Source organism: Rhipicephalus sanguineus, chromosome 10, assembly GCF_013339695.2.
Source record: "Rhipicephalus sanguineus isolate Rsan-2018 chromosome 10, BIME_Rsan_1.4, whole genome shotgun sequence".
Lineage (NCBI taxonomy): Eukaryota > Metazoa > Arthropoda > Arachnida > Ixodida > Ixodidae > Rhipicephalus > Rhipicephalus sanguineus.
In genome coordinates this window covers 29416142-29430860 of record NC_051185.1, presented here as the reverse complement: position 1 = coordinate 29430860, position 14719 = coordinate 29416142, and the positions used below count along the sequence as shown (strand labels likewise).

General features: G+C 45.3%; 1 protein-coding gene across 1 annotated transcript in view; it reads right to left on the bottom strand.

Moving 5' to 3' along the window:
* The window catches only part of LOC119406301 (mutS protein homolog 4-like), a 38300-nt gene extending 26483 nt beyond the window's left edge, over positions 1-11817 (bottom strand). The window contains exons 1-6 of the mRNA XM_049420038.1: positions 11699-11817; positions 9349-9494; positions 8044-8192; positions 6625-6815; positions 1339-1460; positions 13-233 (exon numbers count right to left, since the gene is read on the bottom strand). Of these exons, the coding sequence (XP_049275995.1) occupies positions 13-233; positions 1339-1460; positions 6625-6815; positions 8044-8192; positions 9349-9494; positions 11699-11817 (948 nt within the window). The remainder of the gene's footprint in view (positions 1-12; positions 234-1338; positions 1461-6624; positions 6816-8043; positions 8193-9348; positions 9495-11698) is intronic.
* Positions 11818-14719: the final 2902 nt, after the last annotated feature.

Sequence of the window (14719 nt, the reverse complement as noted above, 5' to 3'; positions counted from 1 at the left end):
CTTTAGCCAAACCTGGAAGTTGTAGAAAAACTCTTCACTGTCGAGGATCTGCTGCACCGCCTTCTGACGCAGCACAATGGTGTCCAAGTCACACGGAGGCTGAAGCATGTTCACACGCAGGAGCCTTAACCCGCCGGGTGTCTTGGCGTGGTTCAGCACACCAAACAGAGACACCGAACTCCTGGGATCCACGGTGTTGGTCAGTAGCTCCAGGTCGTGCATCGTGGTTGAGTCTGCGTTGCATTAATTTTCAAGAAAGCCACGACAGTGGCCACATTCTTGGTCAATAAGAGCACTTGTGTAGCTGATGGAGGTCGCAATATCTGGATGCTGCAACGCGAGGCATAGCGCAAAATTTTGTGCACGCCACATGAAGACACAATGAAAAAAGCACACAAGGACTAGCGCAGACTAACAACTGATCTTTATTCTATAACAAAGCACAAATATACACTCTCGATAACCACCTCATAATCATTGGCAACACGGCACCGAATTTGCTTTTAGGTAAAAACAATAAAACCATAAAGAGAACCGATACACTATCGCATATTGTTGAGCAAGTTCATTTCATCTTCATTCAATGTGATGGATGGATGACTAACACACGTGTCTTGAAATCTGGAGATATGCCAAGCTTCTACAATCTCTCTTGTAGGAATAAAGTTAAGTTGTTAGTCTGCACTAGTCCTTATGTACTTTTTTCATTGTGTCTTTGTGTGGTGTGCGCAAAATTTTCCACTATGCAGCCGAACCAACTAGCCTGCCTTTCCGTCTTATTGCAACGCGAGGGCCAGGATAATACCACAGTGCAGAATAGGTAAAATCAGTGCTATTTTTGCGTTGTAGCTGCTTCTAACTCCATCCATGCTTACCATGCTGTTTTTAAGAGACACTACACTTTATGCAATGTGCCCAAAAAAATACGAGCAAGTCCGTTAATCATATATACAATAAAATTCCTGCTACATCACTTGCGGGGTCCCTGGCACCTTGGATGCTTCGATGCTACCATTACAATCTTCGACGCTATCACATTGCACACTTAATGCTATCAGTTCAAAAAGATTTTCTTTCTCCAAGTTATGATGCTGAAAACTTGTCTATATACATATGTACTAATTCTATGTTTGCACCTTGAATATAAGACCACTGGCTCTAATTTTATGAAGGTTTACTCTAACCTTCATAAAATTTCCTAAAATATACGTGATTATATAGGTAGTGAATATCTATGCCTATAATTCATATAGGATACAGAATGAAGGCACTTTTACATTAGATGCAGGTTCATTATATGACGAGTTTAGACTGTACATTGAGAAGAATTGCACCTACCGATCCGAGCAACTCCCTCGCCAGTGCTGAAGACGACTTTGATGGAGTGAGCTGTGCAAGCGACGTTTTGCATCACCTCCACGTAATGGACAAGTGCAGCTGTGGCAGACAGGGCATAGTACCTGCACGATTCGTGCAAACGTGTATTCGTGCCAGCCATTAAAAGATGCGCAAATGCATAACTCTGACAACCAGGGCTTAAAGTCTCCCTTCATTGGAGGGGGGGCCATCAGAGGGTGGCGACCTATATATATATACATACATACATACACACACACATACAGGCCCTCCTTAAGAAATGGAAAGGGGGGGGGGGAGCTGGGCCCCAACGAGCCCCCCCGACTTTAAGCCTTGCTGACAACTCACTGACAGCGACAGGGGTCTATATCCTTATCAGGCATACCTGCAAGTCATAGATGTAATAATTTTTGCAAGTTGGTTCTCCATAACGGCTTGCAAGCTCAAACATGAAAATCCAATTATTTTTTTTAAGTGCAGAGCCCTTTAGGGGCCTGGCCTGTCATAATTTTTCCAGCAGCCTTCGTCACAACAAACTCGTAGCAGGGAAGAACACCTACGTGTATGACCCGGTTGGTCAACAGGTCGTTCTTCGCGGACCCGTAGCAGTTAAATAGTGGTTGCCCTTACGGTCCCCAAGGGACCTATTCTCGTTTCTTTTTACTAACATCAGGAGCGTACTACCAAAGCGAGAATCCTATCCAGTTTTAATCGACTCTGAGGCGGATTCTAACGTTATAGTGCTACAGAAACGTGGCTAAACTCGTCTATCAATAACGTTGAAATATTTCCTTCTTACCCAGATTTCAAGTATCTTCGTACCGACCGAGATGGCCGCGTGTGGGTGGCGTGCTCATGCTTACTCACCGTGACCTTAGCTGCCAGCCTTATCGATATACCTACCTCACTTGAAATGGTCTTTGTGTGCTGTAAAGCTTCAACCCACGTAGTCTTAGGTGCATGCTATCGTCCACCTGATTCCGACAGCACATTTATACATATGTTTCATGACGCGCTACAATCACTAAAAACTCGGTTTCCTAATGCCCCAGTTGTCTTATTCGGTGACTTCAATTTTCCGAACATAGATTGGTCTGACCTCGTCCTCCTCACATCGAAACAAAACATTGAAAGCAACTTCGTCGATACGTGTTTAACATTTGCTTTAACTCAAATTGTTAATGCAGCAACGAGGCAATCTAAACATACCGCCAATATACTTGATCTAGTATTAACAACCCATCCCGATAGAATTACCCCGCTTTCATACCTCGACGAAATCAGCGACCATAAGGTCATTCATGGCACCTTCCAATGTAGGCTGAACCGCGCAGAAAAAACACGCAAAAAACTTACCCTATACGATAAGGGCGATTACAATAACTTCAATAAAGAACTAACGAAATTTTGGCAATTTCTAGTTAAAGATTTTAACAAGCGGTCTATCACAGAAAATTGGTTAATGTTTAAATCTAAAATGAATGAGCTAATCAGTATTTACATTCCAACAATTACAATTAGTGAACGTAGCACCTCCCGCTGGTTTAGCCCTGAACTCGAGAGGCTGAAAAACAAAAAGAAACGGCAATTTCGCTCCGCAAAAAACACTAATAATCCTGTGGCGTGGCAAAAATACCAGGCCACCACGAAACTATTCTGCTCTGCCGTCGATAAAGCGAAGCGGCTGTTTAATAATACCACCTTGCCCAACTTACTCCGCACTAACCCAAAACAATTCTGGAGAGTGATTAACCCACAGAACGAAAACAAATGCATATCAATAATGGATCATACCGGACAACCTATCCCGAATAACGCAGTAGCAGAAGCACTAAACCTTACCTTTTCTTCAGTTTTTACCAGAGAGCCCATTGGAAACCTCCCTGATGTCTCCCCCCACAACTACCCCACCATGCTAGACGTCATTTTTTCACCTCAGGGCATCCAGAAAATCATCGAATCGTTAAAACTTACATCATCCTGCGGCATCGATGGTATTAATGCTAAGGTGTTGAAAAACACCAAAGAAATTACCAGTGTTATTCTTTCTCATATTTTTCAGCAATCACTCTCATCCGGCATCGTTCCTCACGACTGGAAAGTGGGTAAGATCGTTCCGGTTCCAAAGCCAGGTTCATCTAGTTACAGGCCCATATCCCTAACCAGCATCTGTTAAAAAATAATGGAACATATAATTCATTCGCAAATTGCTAAGTTCCTTACCTCAGTTAAATTCTTTCATCCTAACCAACATGGATTCCAAAAGGGACTTTCATGCGATACTCAGCTTGCACTATTCATCCATGACCTAAGCGCTAGCGTAGACCTTAACATACCAGTTGACGCCCTTTTTATTGACTTTGAGAAAGCCTTTGACAAAGTTCCCCACAACCGCCTACTACTAAAGCTCTCTCAATTAAACCTTAACCAACTTGTCTACAATTGGATTCAAGACTTCCTCACTAACCGTCGGCAATTTGTAGAAGCTAACGACACGCCCTCATCCCTTTCTAACGTAATCTCCGGTGTGCCTCAAGGTACAGTTCTAGGCCCCCTCCTCTTTTTAATTTACATCAATGACTTACCCGATAATATTTCGTCTAACATCCGCCTCTTTGCTGACGACTGTGTAATCTACCGACCTATTACTAACGTTTCAGATACAATTACTCTCCAGCATGACCTACTAAAACTCGACGAGTGGTGTCGCAAATGGCTCATGGTCCTAAATACTAATAAAACTGCACTCGTTTCATTTCACAGACGCCATAACTTACCTGCCGCTAACTATAATATTAATGGCTCCATAGTTTCTTCCCTAAGTTCCATTAAATATCTTGGTGTTAACATCTCACAGAATCTAAACTGGTCTTCTCACGTAAGTAAAATAGTTAACAATGCTAACAGAGCTCTCGGTTACTTTCGTCGTAACTTACATCTTGCGCCTCCATCAGTCAAATTACTAGCCTACAAAACACTCATTCGCCCAAAACTAGAGTACGCATCCGCCATTTGGGACCCACCTCAAATTAACCTATGTAAGTCCATCGAAGTAATTCAAAACCGCGGTTCATCTACTCAGATTACTCATATCATACCAGTGTTACTAACCTTAAAAGAAAAGCAGGTCTACCTAACCTTGAACTACGCCGTAAGATTTCTAGGCTATCATTGTATCACAAAATGTATCATGCGTTTCATTATAACTCTCCCATTCAATCAGCCCATCGCACTTCAGCCCACACAAGTCACCTCAAGGCCGTCTACCCACCCCCTGCTTGCACCACAGCCCACCATCACTCCTTTTTCGCCCAAGCAGCCAGGGACTGGAACGATCTTCCCCCAAGTGTCATCCATCATTCCAACACGGATAACTTTCGAAATGCCATAGAATCATTGTTTTATTAACCCTACATTGTTTGCCCACACCCTCATGTAAAGCCCTCTGTTGGGGGGCCTTTGAGGTATATTAAATAAATAAATAAATAAATATGTTGTCATAGCATAGCGTAATGTAGGCAAAACCATGGATAGCATAGCCATCTGTAGCACATTGAGTGCGCGATCGCGCCAAGGAGGTCTTCTTCCTCTTGTTCTTCGAGCGCCTTGATGATGATAAGTGCGGAGCACTTTAGGGGCCCGGCTTGTTGTATGCTGTCGTCGTTTGGTGTAATGCAGGCAAACACCCCGTATAAAAATAGAAAAAAAAGAGGAAACAAGCGAGCAATAGAAAGATAGAGAGAGAAAGAAAGGAAAAAAATAGGAAGAAAAATAGAAAGAGCAAGAAAGAGAAAGAAACAGATAAAGAGAGAGAAAGAAATAAACAGAAATAAAGACAAAAAACAGAAAAAGAGAAAAAAGAAAGAAAGAGAGGAGGAAAGAAAGGGAATACCGAAGAGAAACAAAGAAGGCTGCTCAGCTCTGCACTTCCTTCAGGCTTAATTTGCACCACTAATGCGAAGGTGCCTAAATTATTATTTTTATTTTTGTATAGCAGGATCATACGCTGATGGTGTGGCTTAAACATAAAGCTGAAGACATAAAGACTGTGTGCCATTTCAGCACGTTGATGCTACGTCCTCTATAAATGGCATGTTAGCTCACAGTATTTGAAATTAACTTCATGGGCACTTTTTTTTTTTCTCAGATGATGGAATTGTATAAATAAAACTACCATCAATTGTGATGATATAGTGTGCACTTTCATGTCATCGTGGCATAAGAGAGAAGGCGCGACATAAAGTTTGCGCACACGTTGCATGATATCGTACTCAGCAAAGTGAATATATTCACGGAAGATTGCTGACACAGATGGTGACATCTTTAAAGAAATTGTTTCAAGGCCAAGTATAGGAGAAACACAACGCGCAAACGGACGGGACATACTCCAAGCCCAACCAAGCTTCACAGCTTTTGATTCTGCCTTCTAAGAACTTTTCTCCCAAAGTCATGGCTCGCATGACTGCTCGACAGTTGAGGACAGCTCAGGAAGTGCCAAGAGCACAGTTTGCTCACCTTGACTTACTTGTTGATGACCTCGGTAGAGGCTGTTACTCATATAGGCTGTTACTCAAACACTGTCTTCTTCTAGTTTTAAATAACATTCATCATCATCATCACCCTGACTACGCCCACTGCAGGGCAAAGGCCTCTCCCACGTTCCACCAATCAACCCAGTCCTGTGCTTGCTGTGGCCATGTTATACCTGCAAGCTTCTTAATCTCATCTGCCCACCTAACTTTCTGTCTCCCCCTCGCACGTTTGCCTTACCTTGGAATTCAGTCAGTTACTCTTAATGACCAGCGGTTATCTTGCCTATGCGCTAAAATGCCCTGCCCATGTCCATTTCTTCTTTTTGATTTTGACTAAGATGTCCTTAACCTCCGTTTGTTCCCTGACCCACTCTGCTCTCTTCCTGTCTCTCAAGGTTACACCTATCATTTTCCTTTCCATTGCTCGCTGCGTCGTCCTCAATCTAAGTTGAACACTCTTTGTAAGCCTCCAGGTTTCTGCTCCGTAGGTAAGCACTGGCAGAGTCCTGCAAGGACTCTGGTACTGGTAAGATGCAGCTGTTATATATACCTTCCTCTTGAGTGATAGTGGTAAACTACCATTCATGATTTGAGAATGCCTGCCGAATGTGGTCCACCCCATTTTTATTCTTCTAGTTAAATAACATTACAAGGTGACTAAAAGAAAGCATTAAAGTTACTCAGGTGAAAACGGCCAAGGCAACACAAATATAGGGCACTTCACACGCTGACTCACTTGTTGACGACTTCGGTTTCAACTGAGCTGTACTCGGGCACACAGAGCTGCCGGACGTATTGGATGCCCAGGTTTTCATTGAACAGCTTGCGTGGCAGGCTGGTGACGTTGATGGATGGCATGTCCTGCTTCAGCTGATTTATGAGCTGGGGCATCGTGTTGGCCTCGAAAAGTGTCTTGGGCAGGAGGATCTGAAGCCAAGAGAGTTTTTCTTGTGAGATTACAATGTGTGAGTGTGCGAATGGGAACGTCTTGGAAGTACAGAAGGAAAAAATTCAGGAGCCCTTTTCCTTATAAGGAAAATGGGGACAAGCAAAGCTTAGCGTGTGCCTGACCTACCACCTTATCTTTCTTTCTTTTTTTTTACATCGCGTTGTGCAATGCTCCCTCCTAACTGTTTCCTTCCTCCATGCTGGGAATGGGACTGCCATCTATGTGCTTAGCAGCGCAACACTTCAGTTGCCATGGGCAACAACGACGGTGTTGTGATCATATCCAGGCAACAATGAAATGTCGCAACATAAAGTGACGAGTGCCCTCAATAAAAGATCAGATTGCCATATCAGAAACGACTGATTGCTGAAAAGCCCACGACTGAGAGGGCATAAGTTATTGGAAAACGGCACATGCAAATGCGCATGTGACCGGTGCACCTTTGAGGGCCACATGTCTGTACACTCGGCGGCACCAAGTTTTTCGCATACACCACCACCGCCCCCAATCTGTAACTCATAACAAGCTTCACTTGAATAAACAGAAAGAGATAAAGGTAGACAGCACAATTACTAATTGATGTTGAATGAAGACAATGATGGATTTATGTTATGCCTCCCTTTCACTGTTGATGTCCCTTTCCACTCCCATCACGCGACATCCGGATCATACCTCACTCGCATTTTGCCACTTCTGGATTGTCACGTGACTTCCAGGGACACAAGTTCAGCCTGTATTAACACAGCTACGGTTTGCACTTCGCTTTCAGTCAGAAATATCGTGGACTCCGTTACTCCATTACAGAAGGCGGGTGGAAGAGGCCAACAAAAATACTGTAGCAAAAAAACAACAAAAACTGTCAAACTCGATGATTTATGTGGCTTTCACCTTATTTGTGACCACAGTGACATGCTTTCACTGAGAACAGTGCCAACGCAAGCAGGCCAGATGATGTCCTATTGTTGTGTGACAATGATTGCGACGTATGATTGTTTAGAGCGTGCTGCGTGACTACACACTGTAAAAAAATTTTACGCCCCAAAGCTCATAAGTCATTAAAGTGTGTGGCTGCAGTGGTCAGGAGTCGAACCTACAACCTTCTACTAACCATAGGATGGCTACTGAGACACTGTGGCAGGTTTTAAGTGCATGCATCTTGATGAACAAAGTGATGTGGACGAATGATCGTTCGGCTCGGTTCGATACCTCGTGAGGGTCGAGCACTTGAAGCTTCATGAGGGTGTTGGTGTACATCCTGTTGTCAGGGAACTGCGCCAAGACCAACTCCGGATTCCTGATGTCGAACGATGCCATGCCGATCTCGCCTCTGGCCAGTCCGCGTCCCTCGACCAGTGCTGCACGTGCCATAGAGTCCCATGCTTTAGCGACACAAACGTGAACAACAACAACAGCAAATATTCTGGCGGAGGACTTGTTGTTGGACTAGTTGGTGTTTGCTGATTGTCATATTGTAGCACGAAGGCGCATAGACAAGGAGACACACAATACAGGTGCTACTAACAACTTTTAAAGGGGCCCTGCAACACTTTTTTAGCATGGTCAGAAAACGCTGCCAATCGGTACTTGAGGCTCCTGTGAACATGTGAGCCAAACATTATAGTGCAGCACGCGGCCTGGAATTTACAATTAATTCTCGAAGTCAGCTACAAATCGCTCGCTCTTCTCTCGACAGATGATGCCGTAAGCACAAAGTCCACGGCCACTGGCTGATCTGAGCATTGTGAGCTACATAACTACTGCGGATGCAACAGTAACTATGCCTGCACGTGCGCTCGCGATCACATTGAAAGTAAGCCGCGCGTTTCAAGGAAAAAAAAAGTGCTCAAGGTCATGGCGCACGCTGACGGATGGACGTAGCTTCTTGGCCCCTTTGTCATCATCCCCCCCACCTACCCTCCTTTACGTGGTGTCCAGCGCGCTCGCTGGTACGAAAGGAGAGAGAAAGCACTTAAAGCATGCGACGAATGCCTCCAACAGCGCTCGTACTTGAAGGAGTCTAAAAATTTTTGCGGCAGTCGATTTGTGAGGCAAAAAACTTTTAATAAAGCCATTTGATGATTACTTAGAAAACAATTGCACGGCCCCTTTAATGGAAGGCCAACGAGAAACAGAATGTGTACAACGCACAGGTCACATCTGGCAGGCTACAGAGTTATACGTTTGACTTTGTTATCTCTGACAAGTGCCCCTGTAGCCTGCTGGATGTGACCTATGTGCCTGTGCGTTGGGTCTACTGTATATATTCTGTTTCTCATTGACCTTCCATTAAAAGTTGTTAGAGCACCTGTGTTGTGTGTCTCCGTGTCTTTGTATTTGTGTCTTCGCACTACACTACGACGATCGGCAACAGCAAAAACGAGGTCAATGCACAATTCTGATGTTCATAGCTGTTGACAAGAGCAGCGAAGGCAAGAAAGAAAACCGGAAACCAAGATTGGGTATTCTGTGTCTGGGCATGTGAAAATCAGCCAAGACAAGACAATGTCTCACCGACGACCACAGATTTGGAGAGTGGGTCCGTACTGGCCGTGCCCGGAGTCGGCCTGTGCCTTGCCCCCGAAGAGGAGTTCGTGTTTCGTCCATTGCCGAGGGGCCGTCTCGGCGGTGCAGGCGTTACCAGGGCTGCACCAGAACCGCTGCGGAAATGAAAACATAATGTGCAATTGAAGGTGGAACCACCGCAGAGCTAGACAGTGCGATGGAATGGCTGGCTGTGTTAGCTGGTTTTAGGTTTGAATTTAAACAGAGCTAGAAGCACGCCGACAGAGAGACGAAAGATCACAAAAGGCTGACAGGACAGCACTGCGCTCAAAAATGTAAACCTTTATTGAAGGAAAAGAATGTATGTAGTAACCCACGAGCCTGTTCAATCGTCCTGTGTCAAGCCAAGGGGGGTGGAAGCATGTGTTAGTCAAGCCGCTATCATTTTGCACGAAAAGGACTTTGCCTATTCTGGCACTTAACATTTCTGTGCCCCGAGTGCCATATTTGGTCATGTACAGCAAGTGTTAGCTCTCGCAGTTCCTTTCGCTTGCGTGTCCGGTTTTGTTTGTGAGCATACAGGCATCCCATTTGCAACACCTCAGTGTTCCTGTTATAGCAACTTTGTGTCAATGTTGTGGGAAAATAATTTTTAAATGTGGGGTTGCATCGAAATAACACAAACAGTCCTGTGACAGTGTTGTGCATCTAGCTTGCAATGCCATAACGCCGCCAAGACATCTGTACTTGGCAATCGCGAGCGCAAATCAATGCCCAATTAGTTTATCATGAAAGGGTGCAACCTCTAAGAGTCAGTCAGGTTTTGCGTTGAAGTACAGAAATGTCAATGAAGTGTGCAAGCCGCGATAGAGTGACATATGGTGCTTTCAAACTGCATAACTATTATGAGATGACAGACACGACATGGCATCCACAGTGTAACGAAGTGTACTGTTCATACTTAAAAGAATTGCTCAAGCCAGATCTCCCTCCACTAGGATCCCTGTGTTGAGATTTCGATCATTCGAAAGGAAAGGACTGTGTATCTCCACCAGTTCATAAAAAATTTCGGGTAAGTGGCTTTCAGAACCAGTACAGTTCAACAAACAAGCAGACAAACAAACAAGCAAGCAAGCAAGCAAGCAAGCTTGGGCAACGAAAATCTCGGATTTCACGTGAAAACTGCATGGTTACCTGATTGATACGTAGCTATACAAGGATGCTCAGAAACTACGAAAACACATAGACCCACGAATACATGCTTTTAGCGAAACTAGTACGTGGAGTTACTAAGCAACCGTCGAGTGCGATCGTAAACACAGCACAGAAGACGGCAAAAACAGGAAATGTTTGAAAGCACTTGGAAGGAAACTGAACAGGCGTGTGCATCAGTGAAAAGTAGCTAGCGCTGTTCGGCCTGTCAAAGGTCTTCAAGCGAGCTCTGATGTTCCACGTATCTTTGGACAAAACAATGAAATGGTGCGGACGCGCACAACACCGACAGCAAGCGATGCGTTGTTCTCTGGCTATGCTACACCAGACAGCTGCACAAAGATGTCCAATCCGAAAACAGCGCGCCTTGAAAAGTGGCGGCAAGTTCGAAATCTGCTTCCGAGTGATGCTTGCTAACGCACGAAACACGCAGACAGGCCAAATAGTGTGCGCCGTTGATATTTTCAACAAGGCAAGGCTTTCATTAATCGCGGCGTTAACAACGCACGATAAGCGACTCACTCTACTGTCACAAGAAGTAGGCAACCGAAAGCCAGAACCCATCTATGTGATCGGATTGGATTGGATTTATTAGCCTCATCCTTTTGCAACGGGCTGGCATAGCCGATGCCCTGGCCTAAATGCGAAATATAACATTCATGCACACACACATCTGCTGAAGTCAATAACAACGCTAACACCTAACACTGTCAATGTACATGTCCGTACACAGACTTCGCGTAGGTGTTCGTAGCGCTGTCTCACGGTTTTCTTCAACGACAGCGCCAACACGCGAGGTCCTCCCGCGAAGTGCGTGGGCTTGATAATTTCATGCCTTTTATGGCGTTTCGCGCACCGTGAAATTGCGTTTATTAAATTCAATTGTTTAATTTCTAGTGATTTGTTCCGACGAAGGCTCGTGTCGACATGGATCACAATACGCACGTATTTTTGGGACAGTTATATCTGTATTAAAAGGTGTATGGGAGGCCATGTGCAGCTGCGAAAGCCGGTGCCTCATCATGTTTCAGACAAGGTGCAGCTCGCAGGATTTTACAGCTGTTGAGGAGTCATTAAGTGCTGTAAGGCACATTAATAAAAGCAGAAATAAAATGAATACTTGAACTGCGATCTGTAGAGTTCTCACCCGCTCGGGCTGGTGGTGTCGAATATCGAGTTCAAGTTCAGAGACGAGGACGAGGTGATGACGTTCGAAGTCTTTGTGTTAGAAGGCCTCCCTGGAGCTGTGGCGGCCGTTACGCTCATGTTTGAACCTTATCAAACGAGATAATCTCTGTGAAAGCGCCTCTCACATCGACGGTCGACACAGTCAAGGAGAAAGAAAAATGGCGTCGTCAGAACTGACTGTCGTCTGCAACGTTTCGGTCGAAGCTGCGTGGCACCCTGAAACGGAGCAATATACCGTTGTTCAGCGTGCAAGTTATTAGGATAACAAACGTTTTTTGTTATGTATAACGACTTGTTAGTAACGAAATCATAATTTGTGGTTGACAGAGCGCGCCACTACGTATCAGATTAGAGCCTCTGAGATCCTCAACGTGAACGGCAATCTCAAAGGCTGTGCTAATGTGCTAATAGTGTGGAGGTCGTGAATGAATGGCTGTGATAACGCGAGTTGATGCTGGAAGTAGTTGCTTGAGGCATCAACTTGGGGCTAGAGAAAGTTAAATAAGCCAAACGGCGCGTTCTAGCTGCGGCAACGGGCCAATGGTACGGTGACTAGAAGTTGCCACCCTACCAAGGGCTCTCTCTTCCACCCTATTCTGACCACCCTACATAGGGCGCCGCTAGCACTCTGAATTTACTGAATTGATGAGGACGTACTCTTAGTCTTAGTGGTCGAAGCGCTCCATCCACCTCAGTTCTAACATGGTCCCTCAATACCTTGAGGGACCATGGACCAAAGTATTGAGGGACCATGGTTCTAAGGAACTTTCTCAGTGGCGCGCTCGATGTGCTTGTCAAAAGCCGTTACAGACAGTCCCTTCGTGTCATTATTTAAAACGATAAATTAGCATGTTGGAGTGTTCTCTCAAACGTTGATTGCGACTCGTGGCATTATTTGTTTAGTTTATTTCAGTCTGCTGCTGTCAACAGTAGTGATGGGGCGGTGCTGCTGATGTTGCGCTGCTGTAAAAAAAGTCTACGACGTTTCTTTACAGTAGCGTATCTATCTATCTATCTATCTATCTATCTATCTATCTATCTATCTATCTATCTATCTATCTATCTATCTATCTATCTATCTATCTATCTATCTATCTATCTATCTATCTATCTATCTATCTATCTATCTATCTATCTATCTATCTATCTATATATCTATCTATCTATCTATCTATCTATCTATCTATCTATCTATCTATCTATCTATCTATCTATCTATCTATCTATCTATCTATCTATCTATCTATCTATCTATCTATCTATCTATCTATCTATCTATCTATCTATCTATCTATCACTGCTCTCGGGAGAGGAAGTTCATTGCAATGCGTTCTCCAAATGGAAACCTCGATTTGGAGGTTGTGCAACCTCCAAATGTAAACGACACAATGAGATAAACTGACAGTAACAATGTGTCATTAAAAATTGCCCTGCTACTTCGAAACGGGCACCCACCCCTACTCCCCCCGTCTCCCCTAATTCCCGAACAGCGCGCCGGGTCCATGACTTCTCTCGTCCCGTAGATCACTTAGCTACCTCAAGCAGGAACCCTCTGTCCAGACCTTGGCCGAATTATAGCAAAAAAAAAAAGCGCTGCATAAGCCATAGGAATAAAGTGATAACGCAACTATAGACGGCTACAACCTAAGAATGTACGTAAGCTCCGCCCACAGTCGTTGCTGCCCCACCGAAAGAAAATTTGCATAGGCGCCTCATCCTATCGCATTTGCTCAGTTTCGTGACGTCAGGCACCTTTCGCGTATTTCAGGTCAATGATTTCCTTATACGGACACACGTTCGTGTTGCTGGTTTTTGGTCGAAAACACGAATTTCGTGGCAAATTTCAGCAAAGCTTCCGACATAACTGTTCGGAAAAACATAATCCTTTACATAGGGACATTTAATTATTAATAGGCGCAATGGTTGAATTAGCAGCAGAAAAGTACTTACAGCTACAGTGGAAACCATTTATCACTACTCTCTTGCACAGGGGGGCCGCAGTTCTGGGGGCGCAACTTGTATTTATTCTTAGCTTGTGACCAAATGTAGATAGACAGGGGAGGCGGGGTCCGTTCCCATCCTAGCTAGAGGACACCACACGCTGAACGGGCACTCTCATACCGTTCCCGTGGAGAGATAACCTCGCAGCTCCTGCAGCAAACCATTAAGCTAGCGCGGGAGATATCGCGCAGAGCATTCTATACGCACCAACGCGCGCGGTGGGCGTGCGATGGTTCCACAGACTTCGGGATGTCACGTGGCGCCACCTGGCGGCCGTCGCGACAGCGATCGGTGCGCTCGCTCGCGCGTCGTCTGCGACAGCCCGCCGGCAATCGATCGCGGGGGGGTCAGGCGGGCGCCAGCCAGAATGGCGACGTCTACGTCCCGTCGCCGGCGAGCGACTACGACGCTCAGGTAAAGCGGCGGCGAGAGGCGTTTCGGGGATTCGCTCGAGGGGGTGGTGCGGTGGTGGCCCCGTCTGCGTCGGGGGTGCGACGCCGAAACGATCCGGAGATGGCGGCTACGCCGACGACCACAAGCTGCTGGGGATGCTTCCGATGGCGTCAGCTGCAGCAGGTGAGAGACCGAAAGTAGAACGCACACCCGTTACGTTACGCGTTTCCCCCTTATTTCTCGTTGCAAAATGTGAAATCGTGCTCCCGGCGCTCCTTCCGTAAAAGAGGGGTTTGCAACTGTCGCTACGTAGAGTCCCAGAATTACGTAGAAGGTAGAAGGATCTCGCAATTGGTTAGTTGGTTCGTAGCGAAGAAATCCTGTCGTGCGAACGATACAAGGGCCTGAAAAGACTCACGAAAACATATAAAAAATTACTGAGCGCAAGAAAAGACGCCACACAAGGAAGATACACAGGGGACGAGCGCTACTTTCAACCGTTTCTTTTATCAGAATGCACCAACAGTTTTTTTTATCAGTGTGCACCAACTAGGCCCTCGAAAACTCCTCTTAAGTCACGAAAACA